We start from the raw sequence: 15,725 nt of genomic DNA, 5'->3' as shown, positions 1-15,725 counted from the left end.
CATGAGCTGTACCACATTCCAATTTGTTTTATGCTTTTAAACTTCGTCGGGTAATAAAATAAAATTTTTGAAACAAGTGCTTTTCAACAAATTTAAATTTATTCATTCCAAGCTTTGTAGTGCTTTGAAATCCATCACAATATAATATAATGTAAGTTACTACAAAATAACATAACATATGAATTTTAAAATACAATAATAATTTTAAAATTTTAATTTTTCAAGCTTCTTATTATTTTCTTAATTTAATAATCATGTAGCTTAAAATTATTATCGTTGTGCAGTGAAATATCGATTTGCTTGCAAAGAAATGTTTTTGAATAAAACCAAAATTTTGAAACTAAAGTCGAGCACATAAGGTTAATATTTTATTAAATTTGAAAGAAATTCGTATATTAAATATTTATATATAATTGAAAAAGTGTATAAAGTTTTTTACTCTGTTTTTTCTTATAAACGAAATGAAAAAAATTAGAAATAACCATGAAATATTAGCGTACGATCTTATTACAAGTATGTATGTAAATTTTAAAATGAAAAAATTATTGTTTCTTTTAATGATTCTTGCACTGAATACATATTACATATTGTTTAGTAATTATTAACATGTAGAATAATAAAAAAAGTTTTTATAATTTAAATGGCTTTGAAAGATTATGTATAAATACGATTTACAATGTTATCTTCAGCTGATATACAATAATAGATTTTTATTAATTTTTTAAACTTACCCACATTTTACTTCTTTCTTTACGTAAAAGTTTAACAAGAAAATTTTTACTATGCATATACATATTTATTTACTAAATCCTAGATTTCACAATTCAATACATACTTATCTCAATAATTTTCTTATCAACCTGTTCAATATAAAAATATTTGTTTACTTTTTCAAAAATATACATAAATACAAGAATAGCTTTCATAATTTAGGATTTTCTAATAATTAATCACTATGCCATAACTTATAATTATTTGATGTTTCAACAATAGTATATACTGATAAATGCATAATTGTTGACCTAAATGCTTTCTTTCAACTATAGTTAACTTCATCATTCAAGCACAAATTAATAGACAAGATAAGTGAAGGGCAAATTTTCATTTGGTTCATCAAAAATCATTATCACAAAAGCCATATCATATAAGAGAACTACAATAGAATTACTCTATTTTACCAGCTAATGCCGCTTGATTACTTATTCCTTCTTCTATTATAATATTGCAAATTATAAATAAAAATATGTATGCGTGTACATACATGTATTACTAATAAGTGATAATACTTCGTTAGAATTTCTATAAATATTGTGTATACATACAACATACATATTGATTTTTAATTTTCTATAAAAAAACAAAAATAACAATTATTATATTTAAATCACAACGAAATTATATTTCATATTGATTGAACATAAATCAGATTTTTCTATATATACATATAAAATAAAATTTTCGTTTATTACAGTCTTTAAAACATAATTTTGTGTCCATCAACATTACTTCTTTTCATAATAATAATATTTAATGACAAAAAAAAAAACAAGTTAATATACACCGAAAAGGCTATCATAATTTAATTTTTTATCATTAATTTTTTCAGTTGACATTATTGAATTTGATAAAATTGAAAATAAAAAAGTTATTAAGACTCTATCAATTTTGAATGCTTACAAATTCAATACCAATTTAAAATATTTAACGATAAAATTAAATAAATAGATTAAGAATAAATATAAATATGTTCATAGTATGATCTTAGTATTAACTTGCTTAAAAGAGAGCAGTTTTCAAAAAAAAAAAGTAATAATGCTGATTTATTTTATAGAACATTCTTTTAATTACATGAAACATAAACAATTGCAACTTTATTTCTTATATCGCTTTTAAAAATCTAGGCATTCTTTGCATATGTGCTATAATTTACCTTATATCTAATACTTATATGTTAGTGTATACTGTACTATAATCGTAACATTTTTCTTTGTTTTGGAGTAAAATATATATATTTTGTTTAATTATACATCTATTTATGAATTTGTTATGAATAAATTACGGACTAATCTTTTTGACCAAACGAAAACAAGATCGACATACTGGAACTGGTTTACCGCTATCATGGCCAGGTAATGATATCGATTTATCAATACATCTTGAACAGAAAACTTCTCCACATTTCCAACAGTGGTTCTAAAAAGTAAAAATATTATTATATATTATTATTAACCATTTTATATTTTTTCTAAAAATATTGACTTTTTATATTAGCTATTGCTTTTTTTCTGAGACGTAACTATTAGAAGACTTTAAAAAATTTTAGAAAAATTAAAATCTGGAATAATATTGAGTTTTTATCAAAAACTAATGTTCAAATTTTGTCAATGAATATTCAAAATTAGTTATGAAAACGTTATTGCCTGAGTTGCAAAATATTGAATTAATAACCTTTTTATTGAATTGATCAAAGGGTGTTGAACATGGACACGTTGTAACATTTCTTAATGATTTCCATTCGACTGCTACTGAATCTATTTCCTCTGCTAATCTATTTGGGTCAACCTCAGACATCTGAAATAAATATATTTTTTTTTGAGTAAATGGTTTGACCAAAAATTGGGATATTTTTTTCTTACAGATAAATTTGAGAAACTCATTTCGGCGGATTTTAAAGGGTGATCATCATCTGCTGATGAAAGTTCACTCATTTTCTTATTATCATAGTTGTATCTAAAAAGGGTGTAATAAAATTTAAAGTAATTGAAATGAAACAATCAAAATTACTTGTTGTCGTTGATTTCTGGATTTGTGCATTCTTTACTTGTTGTTCTTGTAGCATCCGATAATTTTTTAGCTGACTTCGAAATGTAGTTCTTAAAACTCGCAATCCTCTATAAATTTATTCATTTATACGACAATTAAAATAACAGAAAATTTTGGTAGAAAAATTTTGAAAAATTTTGTTTTACCTTTGACAAATGTGTTACATGGTCCTCCAATGAATTACAGTGGTCTTTACTTGCTAATAATAAATCACCAAGTGGTTCCCTTGGATGCACTCCGCTCTCGAATCTACTATACATTCCCCGCCAGAATCTATATAAATAATTACAAATATATTTTCCATTATAAATAAATATCAATATGTGGATTAGACCTTATACATTGTGGTGCTAAATTTGCTTTTAATATTTCATCCATTTCCGGTCTATACAATGGGTTAACATATTCATTCATATAATTAGCCATATATCCCCACAAAGAATATGTTCGTTCAGATAATTTTAAATCTAACCTATCTTTTTCACAATTTCCAATAAATGTGCCAAATTGACAAGACATTACATGATCGTGCAATATTAATAAAAATCTTTCATTAAATTCAAAAGCATCATTTCTTTGTATCATTAATTGCCACGTACAATCTAAAAATTGTGTAAATACTGGTGATATTTCTTTGGGATCTGTTTGAATATGACCACATCGTTCACTGAATTTATGACCAAAAGCTAACCAATCTTTTTCAATTAATGCTTGAAAACCTTTTATTGTTCTATAATACGGATCTAACATTAACGAAGCTAAAGAGCAAACTTGTGCGGTACGATCCCACCCATCTGAACAATGTACTACAACTGATACACCTTTGTCAACAGCATTTGCAATAAAACTAAATAAAAAAGTTAAAATTTTAAAAAATATTAAAAAATTTGGAAAATTTTATTTTTTACCTTGAAGTATCTAATATTGATCGTATATGTTTTAACCATCCAGATGATTCTAATGAACTTAAAAATCCACTCATAGTTGGTGATTTTTGTTCGCATGTTTCTATTAATTTTTGTAGGCTTGTCCTTTGTACATGAATATTTTCAATTCCTAGGAATTGAAATTTAATATTTTCATAGAATGCTTCATTTTCATAGCCTTTTCCTGCTGCGCGATTTGCCATAGCGTTTATCTGTAAAGAAAATTTAATAAAATCTATATTTATGCTTCTAAAAGAAACAAAATATTAAAATTTGCGATTTTATATATTTTAATTTTTTTTCGTTAAATTAAGAATAAATGTACTTACTCTTGGTCTGGTGTCTACAACATACATATAGTCAACATTTGGATTAGTTTTTCTTATTGCCTCAAGCATTTGTTCATCCTCCAAACATCGTGCGCTGAATCCTGAAAGTGGTTGACTGCAACGACATATTGTAGCCTAAAAAACGAATAATGTAAAAAATTTTAAATTCGATTCCAAATTACTACATAAATTTTTTCATAAATTTGTAACAAAAAGCCAAAAAGAAAAGTAACAACTATTTACCTTATTTGAATGCAAATATGTTAAAGCTGGTAAACGTCCTTTTGAACGAAATCTTGAACTTCCAATTAACATAGCTGTAGAAGCTTCAGCTGGCACATATATTTGTCTTGGGTATGTGTCACATAATTCATAATTTTGATTTAAATTACACAATGACCATTGATCATTAGGAACTTTCATTCTTTTAAATTCATTTTCCAATTTAAAAAAATCCCATCCAGCTGATTTGGGAAAATCTTCTTTACCAGGCGAATAGCTGAATGCATACAATTTATTTATGGAAACTAAAAAAGAAAATTTGTTTTGTATTTTATAAATTTTTTATATATTAAAAATTTCAAATGTATAGGATGCATGAAAAGAAAAACTTAAGATATTTAAAGAGAATATTTAAAGGGAAATGAAGCATAATTGAAAATATTTTCAATTTTCATGCGAATAATTTTTATTCGATAGGTTATAATAAACATTACCTGGTTGAAAGAGTTTTAAAAGACTTGTATAAACATCGTGACATTCACTGTCTTTTGGAATAACAAAATTTACTGAAAGAAATGTTTTACATCTTATTAATAGCGGTGAACCAGTTGTGCTTAACGCTAATTTATCAACACTAGCAATGTGCATATGCAATATCTAAAAATAAAAATATATATATATATGTATATATATATATATTAGTATTAGTTTCCATTAATTATAATTGTTCAATTTTATAAATTTTTGCCTAGAATTCTAGAACAAAGTCATGAATTAAAATTTCGATGAATTTGAAATTTTTCTATTCAACCTATTTAATCTTTACTTCAATTTATTAGTCTATTATGTGTAAGGTTATGAATGTTATATCAAAGCCTCAAATTCGCTTTTGGGCTCTCACATGTAATATTTCAATTGCATTACTTGATATTTTAGCCTACTTAAATATACAAATATTAGGTATGACAGTAAATACTTAAGGCAGTCCTAGATAATTATGTAAATGTAATTGTATAAAACAATAATTGTTAAGCTTGATCATAATCATAAAAGTGAATTTAAATTCAATTTTCAAATGGGTTAATTTTTTTTTTATTTCAATCAAATTTCAATGACTATGATAAATTTTTTTTTAAGCATAAACTCCTACACATCCTCCTTTTTGGTATAAAGTGAAAAATTTTTCTTTTTTTTTTTAAATTTTATTTGAAATTGCATTGAAATTTTCATCTTACTTGGCCTTTATGCCTTTATACCCTCTTTTTTTTTGTTTGTTTATAAAGTACTTTCATTCGTGTATGCAAAATACATTTATTATCAAAGATTAACTTACATTCTAAAGGTTTAAAATTTATTATGTTTCATCCATCATATTTAATTTATATGTGAGGAAAAAAGAATACGAAACAGACGAAGAACAAAAAAAAGTTTTTATTGAAAGGATCACAATGTTAGGAAAATATCCTTTTTAATTTATTTAGGGTTTTTATTTTGTTTATATTTTATTAAATTTTATGTATGTACATTTATGTACATATGTAGTTGTCCGCAAGCATTTCATTTTATATTTTTAATAAAAAATTTCGCGAAGCTTTTTATGTTATCACTATAAACTGCCTAACATTAACATTTAATCAATTTATTTTCTTTTTTTTTTTTGCCTTTTTCTGTAATGTTATTTATTTTATGGTATTATGTATTTTGTGTTTTAAAAATATCATGTAAATGTTAAATTGGGTTTTAAATAAAGAAAAAAACAAATGATTTTAATTGCACCCAAAAGCTTTAACAAACCACAATATTTATATGTACTTTGTTTTATATACCAAAAATATTTATATATATATACATAAATGGCAATAAATATCACAAAAATTCGGTCTATCAATATTATTATGCTTACATTGTTATACATACATTAAGGTTAAATAAATTTTACTTTTAATATACGGTAGTAGAAATTGCAATAAATATCGAAATAGGATTATATAATTTTATTAAAAATAAAAATTATTTTAAGGTCTTTCTAAATTAAATATTTAAAATAAATTATATTGAAAAATTAATTTTTAATGTTAGTACTTATTAAAAGAACATTTTAGATTTTATATAATTTTTATCAAATATTAGGATTTGTAATTTAAAATTTTTAAATTATAGAATTTTAGGTTTTGGTTGAATATAGTAATTTATGTCTAAGGTGAATTCAATATTATTATAAAATTATTTCCTGAAATTTAAGAATATCATATAAAATATATGTTGTGGAAATATGAATAAAAAAATGAATTGTTTTATTACAACATTCACCTATTTAATAACTTTTGAACCCATGGACAACCCATGGACTTGTTATTTGTCTATTACTTAAATACGTATATAAAAATTCAGAAATTCAATATTAAGGATCTAAACCATCTGAAAGTTTTTCTAAATTGAATAAATTTAAAATGTTATATAAGATATTTAGTTTACTTAAATATAGAGCAGGACTTCTTAAACTGTGGCATAGAAGTTCTACATTAGAATTTAAATTTTCAAGCCGCAACGTTAAACATAGTATGCAAAAGTTTCAGCTACCTTTTTATGATTAATCTATTTATTTTTAGTATTTAATCTATAGTTCGGAAATAATTTGAATAACATTTTTATTAAAATTAAAATTTTGAAAATTTTAATTAAAAAAAAATAAAAATCTCATGTGGTAGTGAAGAAATTTGAACTAAATGTCTGCATTACAGTTCTGGCATTTCTCTATTAAAGAATGAATTTACGAACACACTTTATTACAGTGAGTCATTTCTGAACGATCTTTATTTTTGAACGTGCTACAAGTTAGAACTATTCTTGAACTAATTTAACGAAAACCCCCGTACACTAAATTTTAATTTGAAATTTAAATTAATATAAAAGAGAATAAATGTAAATGTTTGGACTCAATTAAAAAATCTTTTTATAGTTCTTCAAGTAATTTTTTACCATAATTTTTTTTCTTTTCTTAATTGTAATTTTGTAATTTATTAAAAAACTTTTTTCATATCTTATTGCCCCTAAGGATGTAAAACTCTTTTAAATTTCAATTATTAAGTATGTATATATAAAAATATTCTTTGTAAATATTAAAAATGAAAATTTCAATAAATAATTTTCTTTTTTAATGGCTCATTAAAAAGTAATCTTTCAAAATGTTATTGTGCCTGCAATCGTGCCATATTCATATTAAAAACAACAATATTGAATGAATACACAACAAAAACTATAATATTGTAGTATGAATAGGTATATGAATTCAAGATTTACTTTTTATTTATATGAATAATTTCCTTTTTAATTTAATAAAAAGGATAAAATATAAAAGTTGATGATAAATAAAAAAAGTTTTTTTTTATATATTTTTTTTTTATTTACCCATGTCTCTTTGTTAGATTCTGGTTCAACGAAAATTAAATGAGTTGCTGTTATATAAAGTGTACCAATTGTTGGATTTTTTGTATTATAACGATCAATCATTCGCACATTCTCCACCTGAAAATATATATACAAAAAAAATAAATAAAACTATTAAATATTATGGAAGAAAGAATAATAAAAATTTAAACAAAATGGAAGAAAATATAAAATCAATATTTACATTTATAAGATATTTTCATGTTTTTTCCAGCTATTTCTGGATTGAATTGCAACATTATAATCCAAGAATTTCATATTGATACACTCAAATGTAAGTAATTGAAGTAATAACGCGAATAAAAATAATTTTAATTCACAAAATAGGTATGTACGTATGTACATACATATATTTTGCCTTGATGGAAAATATTTTTTTTTTTTTATTTTTCTGTAAATGTTTCAGCATCTCTTAATAATTTCCTTTATTACGATTATTTATCAGTTACTTCATTATGACTTAACAATACTTATGTATTAACACCAATATTTCTTCTATAAAATTTTAATTTTTATATTTATAAAACATGTAAGTGAGTCAGTTTTCTTGAAAAATACTTTAATGTAAAATTTTATTATTAGGTTTTAAAATTGAAATCAAAGATATGTAAATATTTTTTTTTATGAGTAGATATTATAAATTCATAATTAAAATTAAACTGATATATTTTTTTAACTTGTTTTGCAGTGAGATTCTAGCAAATAACAACTAATTGCGTCCCGTTATAGAAATTCTTAGAAAGGTTTACCGAAAAATTTTACAAAATTTTCTATTGCTTTTTTAAAAATGTTCATTTAATCAAAATTTTACTAAAATTTGAAAAGAATTCGATCCGCTGATTTAGTAAGTATGTATATGGTATAAGGTATGTAGCTTTGGTAAATTATTAAGTAATTTGATCACTTTAAGTCTTGAAAATGCCATTTTTGATCAACTTTTTTACGAGAAGTTAAATATAGAAATTTGACAAAAAATTGCTGGGAAACTATAAGCTTTATGAAATTCTAATAGAAGCAAAGAACCAACGGTAAAAATAATATCATCAATAAATAAAATTAATTATTTCAAAATATCGAATTAAGAACATAATTCCATCAGTAGGATAATTAATGTGTTAATTTTTTTTCATCACCCCAAAAAGTATGCAATGAAAGAAGATGGTATTAGAACAAAAATAAAATTTGATTTTTTTGTTGTTAATGGCAAATCTGGTACTTCATAAATTATTTGTTTACAAATCAAATTTATTACTCTCCAGACCATGTTAGATTGTTATACACGTCATGTAAGATATTTTATTAAATTAAATTTCAAAAATTAAGTTTTAAATGATCACAAAAATGTTAAACTTCTACTATATTCAGCCTTCTTCTGGCACATACTTTATTTCACGTAATAAATCGAAATTTCTTATTGACAAGTATAAGACAAGGTCTGTAGTCAAAATGTCTATTAGAAAAAAAAATCCCAATATATAATGTATTCTATTATTTAAAAAAAAAGTTAATTCATTTTACAATATCATGCGGATTTGCTTCGATGCCAAAATATTATAGATTCTGATATATATCTATAACGATACAAAAATAACCTAACCTAAATTTATTTTTATTACAAAAACAAATGTTTGTGTAACAACTGCTTACTCACCCGTTTACCCATTCCATTTAATTTCATATTAAAATTTCAATTTATTTCTAAATAAATGCAAGGATTTTTCTCCGACCTTATATACTTGTGAAATGAACATACCTACAAACTAAATAATAAATATGGTGACATAAATAATATTTAATTTTTGTTTTTCATTGCAAATTTATCGCCATTTAAATTATTTGCCAATTACTATTTAGAATTAGGAAAAGGAAGATTATTTAGACAGCTACAATTACACAAAAATAATTTGTAAATAAATGAGTACGAAGAAAGAATGTACATAAGCATGTTAGTGATACCGCCATCACTTTTTAACGTTTGAAAATATTTTATTCATATATAGAAACGGATGACCAATTTTAATAAATTTTGTAATTTTTATCTACTTTTCTGTTTCTCGTATATGCGTTTATAAGTTATTCGATAACGGTACATAACAAATAATTACAAGTTAATTGGGAATGTAAAAAATTCAAAAATCGTTTAGGTAAAATAAGTATGCCCCTATATACTTACCGAAGTATTCATATATTTGCATCATATTCTAAAATAATTTATAACAAGTATATTAAAGTATATTTTATGCGTTTGTTGAATTTTGGGCAGATATTGAGACAATCGTTTCATTGTTCATCATTTCGTCGAAGAGCAACAGACGCCGAAGAGCAACCAATTAAAATTTTTATGATTTTGGTTTTTAATAGCAATTTTATATTTAATAATATTTTGTTTTTGTGATGCATTGAGTAAATTTAAATAGAAAAAAACTATTAAAATTATTACTTTTAAATGATTTGTTCATCTGAATAACATCTTGTCGCTTACTTATAAAAGAGTTAAAGAAACAAAAATTAAAAAACATAAATTTAAGATAAAATTTAACATATTTTGAAAAAAATACTTTATCCACTTGATTAAAAAATATCTACATCGTTCAAGATAGGAAAATAAAAAATTTGTACACAATTAGATCTCACCAAACACAATTATTTCTAAAACAAAATCTTTCAAAATCTACCTTTCAAGTTTTAGCTCTTTCAAATTGTGATATTGCAAATTTTTAATGCAAGTTACTGTTCTACAAACCAAACGCAATTGATTAACACTAATCATACCAAGACTTAATATATACCTATTTCTACCATAGCGGGTCAAATGACCCGTTGTTGGTAGATATCAATATACAACAAGAATTACTCAGAATAAACAAAACAAAACAAAAAAGAAAAATTGTTATAATTGTACATTAATTACTTAGAAAAAGTCATGAAGTCAAATGTACAAACGCAATAAAATTACACGTGCATTTTCAATGCAAAAGTTCAAAATGGGTCATTTGACCCGTTATGGTATGCTTAGTGTTAATCCTGAAAACACAAAAAGTTTGGAACATATTTCTTTCATTACAAAAAAAAAATATATATAAAAGTGAGGTTTTTTGATCCTTTAAGTTAAACTATTGTGCTAAACTGAAATTCTCGCTAATTTTTGTAAAGTACACAACTCTTTTTCTCTTGAATATGCAAAATTATTTGGTATTTTATAATTTCATTAAGAAATTATTAAATAAAAATTATTTGAAAATTTTAATTAATTTAACTATCTCTAAACTAACTTTTGTTAATATGTTCATTGCTTCTATTTACCTACAAAAATGTCTCTGGGTGTTAAGTATGAGTTCAGTAAATTAAACTGCACGTTTTGTATAGAATTTTTTTTTTTAATTTATTTTTAACAAATCTATAACAAAAACTACTCAATTAAGTTTGCGTATAAAGTACCAAGAATAAAGATAAAAACTAAGTTTTCACTTTCTTTACCTTCTTAAATTATATATTTAATATTAAAAAAATATCGAAAAATTGAAAATTCTAAATTAAATTCAGAAATTCAAAAAATTCTGAGTTTTGTCGTTCTACAAAATTATTCTAGAAAGTTTAAATTTCCTTACGACTAAATGATACAAAAAAAATTATGATTATGTCACGTAATGATTTATTTGACATTAATTCGAGATTTTTCAAACTGTTCCAAAGCCAATATTGTTGCTCCAATTAGATGTATTGAGCCAGTTATTAAAATATCGACATTAACATTTCTTGCAAATTCGTTATCAATTTGTTTTAATGCATTTTCAATACTCGAAAAATAATCGCCCTTATTTTTTTCATTTAATGAATTCCAAATTTTCATATGTCCTTGACATTTCAATATTTGTTCTGATGTTGCGATAATTGATTTACTATCTTTTGTATCACGTATCCCTTTTTCATATGGAATGTTTGGTGTAAAATAAGCTTTATAAAATGATATATCCGAATTTAGTGAATATAAAAGTTTTTCTGCATCACGATCACCAGTTGCATTAAAAATTAATAATTTTATATTTTTACTGTCATGGGTACTTTTTTTAAACCAATCTGTACAAATTTGAATACTTTCGATTGTATGAGCACCATCTAAATAAATTTTAAAATTATTTAAATTGAGAAATTGCCATCTACCAGGCCAAAAAGAATTTTCGAGACCTTTAACCACTTTTTTGGGAATATCTAATGGTAAAATATTATGAAAGATTTTTTCATAAAAACCATTTAAGTTTTGTAATTTATTTTGTCGTAACCAATCATATGCCAATTGTATAGCTAATGAAATATTTGAAAATTGTGCTTCATGATTAACATTTAATTTTGGAATCCGATACCAATTGTATTCATTAAAATAAGGAACAATATTCAATTTTGCATTATTTTCTTTAGCTCTTTGTTTTAAAATTTCTAAAGCTTCTGATGGCTGCTGTGGAACGGTAAAACAATTTGAATTTTTTTTAATAATACCAGCTTTTTGCCAAGCGATTTCTTCTATTGTATTACCTAAAAGATTCGTATGTTCGAGACCAAGTGCAGTTATTCCAACTGTTTTTGTATTACGTACAACATTTGTACAATCATTTTCACCGCCTATACCAACTTCAAGTATTGCAACATCAACTGCAGATTCAATAAAAATGTGAAAACTTAAAATTGTTAAAAATTTAAAATAAGCTGGCATATCATTTTCATAATCCTGTTGTGATTTTAAATTATTGTAAACGAACCAAAAATTTTTCGTAAATTCTTCTCTTGAAATCGGTACTCCATTAATACGAATACGTTCAGTAACTGATACCAAATGTGGTGAACTAAAAAATCCTGTTCTTATATTAAATGAACGTAAAATTGATTCAGTTAGAGAACATGTTGAACCTTTTCCTTTTGTTCCAGACACATGAATAACTGATAATTGATCCAATTTATTCAAGGTGATACCAATACGATTTAAATATTTGGCTGTTTCACTTAAATTTTTCGATTGTGCGTTCGTATTTATTAATGATTTTTTTATTGTTACTGCATTCGATTGAAGTGTGTTTAAAGCATTAATTGCATTATCATAAGTTTCTTCAGATATAGAACAAGCTCTTGATAGAAAACTCAAATTTGTACAGTGTGGTCTCAGCGATAATCCACACGAGCTTATTAACTGTAAAAGTATATATATGTCAGTGTGATTAAAAATGTATAGTGTATGTAAGAAAAAATAAAACAAAAATAAAATTGTATTCTAACCAACTTCTACTACCCAAAATAAAAATTTTCAAACAACGGATTAATTAAAGCCGAAAACCATTTAGTAATTTCGAATTTTTTTTATGATATGCATGAAACTAGAACAAAGAGCTCGGTGGATTAACAACCATATACATTTGAATATATAACTAGAAATTAGTGAATGAGTGCCGTGAACTTAAATAATTATTTGACGAAGCCAAGATTTAGTTCTTTTATTCAATATTAAAATTAAAGTTAATTTGAATCCTATGAAAAAAAAAATTTTAAGCATTGAATCAATTTGGAATGATTCATTTATTGATTATTGCTGAATTTGATTGAAGCTGTAATCCGATAACTCCAAGTTTATTTTAATTTGGGAGCTTGCATTTTTATAAATTAGAAATTGTAAAACTACTTGAGTGTGGTTATTGTATTAAATTCCTTTTATAAAAAATTATGATAATAAATAATAATATCGTGCCAAAGTCTTTCAAAATTTTGAATTTTACAAGTTATGATTAGAATTAGTAATGAGTATAGTAAAAAAATAAAAATACCCCAATCAAATGTTGTAAATGTTAAATGGAATGGGTTTTACACTTAAATATTATTCTATTCTTCTATTTTTATAAAATAACAATCTTATTAAAATAAAGCTTAAATGTACATTAAAATAGTTAATGAAAACCAAAAGGAATAATATTAATTTTAACTTAAATTTAAAAATGATTTTAAAAATTTGTTAATTTGTAACGCACAACAATATGGAATTGCCCTAGTGTAGTATTAAAAATATTATTTTTACAGCTCTTAGTAAAAATACTAAATTAAATGTTCAATTTAAAATATTATTTTATAATAACTCAATATTTTATAAATGAATTTTTATTATTTTTCAAGTAATTCTCGGATGCGCATAAAAAGCGGGAAACCCAAAAAATTTCTGAATTGATTTTAATATTAGAGTCGATTTTTTTGCTATATTAATTATTTTAAGCAATTTTTAGTCAATTTTTGTTCTTTAGTAATGAGATGTTTTTCGAGAAAGTCTCGGCAAATAAATATAACATGTACACATATATACTAAATTATTAAGCAATAATTATTGTTATGATAAATGAACTGAATTTCAGTTCGCTGCGATCACACAGGCATTTAGCTTTGGTTAAAAAAGGTAAACATAAAACAAAACATTAACAGAAAACAAAAACCAAATTTCAAAGAAGAAACTTATCTTTCAGAATTTCATATAATTCCATCATATAATTTTAGTGCAATAATTTAAAATCATAGGTCAGATCTATAAAGCTTCAAAATTTATTAGCTGTTTTCGGATTCATAAAATATGTCAACACTTTATCGACCGGTTGTGGTTGAGGCTGCCACTCAGTAAGTACCAGCTAAGTCACGCCAGAATTTACTCCCAGTACCGGCCAAATTTTCACTATGCATTGTGTTATGCTTATTCCTTTTGTTTTAAAGTGATGGAATTTTATTGATATTTTTATACTTTATTTCGTATTTGTTTTATACAATTTATTGCCTGTTTAACTTACATTCATGAAATAAATTCAAGGTAACAGTAATTAAATTTAGAGTGTGGTATTTTTCGTAATAGGAATATTACAAAATTTACATACGCAAAACTCTTCATCTGCACTTTCTCTATCCATTAGAAACGGCAAGAAACTATCATAATTGATAAAAAATTGGAGAGGTCAGTACAAAGCTGCAAATAATTAACGACGTTGGCGCTGGGAAGTTATAAAAATTTATAATAATAGATTTTTATTAGTTAGATATAAGCACTTATTTAAAAAAGCCAAATAAAGATTGCCGTAAATTAATTGCAAAATAAGTAATTGAAAAAATTTTAAAAATAAATGTCATTTGTTATACAAAAATAATAAATTCATATGTATTATACACACCTCTCTATTTTGAGACACTTTTTTAAACATTTAACTGAACTATGTGAAATTTAGAAAAGATCACAAGAAACTTACGAACATATCCCACCTATTAGCATGTTAAATCTTTTAGAAATTACTTTTTATTGTATTAGATTGTGTATTTCAAAATTATTTTATTTGTTTTCAAGTTCCAATTATAGAAAATAATTCTTAAACTAACAATATAAAAAGCAGTTCTAGTTAATACCGTTTGAAATTTTTGCTAAAAATTTAAAAATTCCAAAACTTGGCGTAAAATTTCAATCAATTTTTGGGGCATTTTTAAATATTTATGAAACGTGGAATTTTTTTATTTAATTTTTATTTAATGCTTAAATTTACTATTGCAGTTTAAAAAAATTTGCTGTTTATGTACATTATAGAACTTTCCGTGAACTTTATTTGCACACAATTTGCAGAGATCATGAATTCCAATACTTTTTGATGCTAGTATCAAGAATTTCAGTTTTTGCTGCTGATGCAAGTGATTGTAATTTTTTCATTTTTTTTTGCATTTATTCATGTTCATCATCATTGACACCATTGACAAAAAGGAAAATGGTAAGTAAAAAAAAGATTAATTATTTACAAATTATAAAACATCAGCTGATGGGAATTGCTTTATTTGCATATCACTGTTATTGGCAAATGAAATTGATTGACGTGGTTGACGTATTTGACATGATCATCAGATTAATGATGTTCTGGGAAAGTATACTCGTATCTCTCAATGCAAAAAATGTTCTTATTTGCTGATGCCTTGTTAAAAAAAAGTT

General features: G+C 24.0%; 1 protein-coding gene across 3 annotated transcripts in view; it reads right to left on the bottom strand.

Moving 5' to 3' along the window:
- Window positions 1–1,507: 1,507 nt before the first annotated feature.
- Window positions 1,508–15,725, bottom strand: part of LOC129610893 (myotubularin-related protein 6) — a 53,955-nt gene continuing 39,737 nt past the window's right edge. Inside the window, exons 2-12 of one of the 3 annotated variants that reach the window (XM_055523676.1) lie at window positions 7,709–7,825; window positions 4,795–4,957; window positions 4,322–4,605; window positions 4,079–4,213; window positions 3,732–3,961; window positions 3,158–3,670; window positions 2,970–3,096; window positions 2,785–2,891; window positions 2,637–2,730; window positions 2,449–2,571; window positions 1,508–2,193 (exon numbers count right to left, since the gene is read on the bottom strand). In XM_055523676.1, the coding sequence (XP_055379651.1) occupies window positions 2,056–2,193; window positions 2,449–2,571; window positions 2,637–2,730; window positions 2,785–2,891; window positions 2,970–3,096; window positions 3,158–3,670; window positions 3,732–3,961; window positions 4,079–4,213; window positions 4,322–4,605; window positions 4,795–4,957; window positions 7,709–7,825 (2,031 nt within the window). In that variant the 3' untranslated portion in view covers window positions 1,508–2,055. The remainder of the gene's footprint in view (window positions 2,194–2,448; window positions 2,572–2,636; window positions 2,731–2,784; window positions 2,892–2,969; window positions 3,097–3,157; window positions 3,671–3,731; window positions 3,962–4,078; window positions 4,214–4,321; window positions 4,606–4,794; window positions 4,958–7,708; window positions 7,826–15,725) is intronic. The other 2 variants (XM_055523678.1, XM_055523677.1) reach the window with 2 other exon arrangements.

Source organism: Condylostylus longicornis, unplaced genomic scaffold, assembly GCF_029603195.1.
Source record: "Condylostylus longicornis isolate FDR11 unplaced genomic scaffold, ASM2960319v2 ptg000048l, whole genome shotgun sequence".
Lineage (NCBI taxonomy): Eukaryota > Metazoa > Arthropoda > Insecta > Diptera > Dolichopodidae > Condylostylus > Condylostylus longicornis.
The sequence above is the reverse complement of the archived record's forward strand: the minus strand, read 5'-3'. Positions and strand labels throughout refer to the sequence as shown.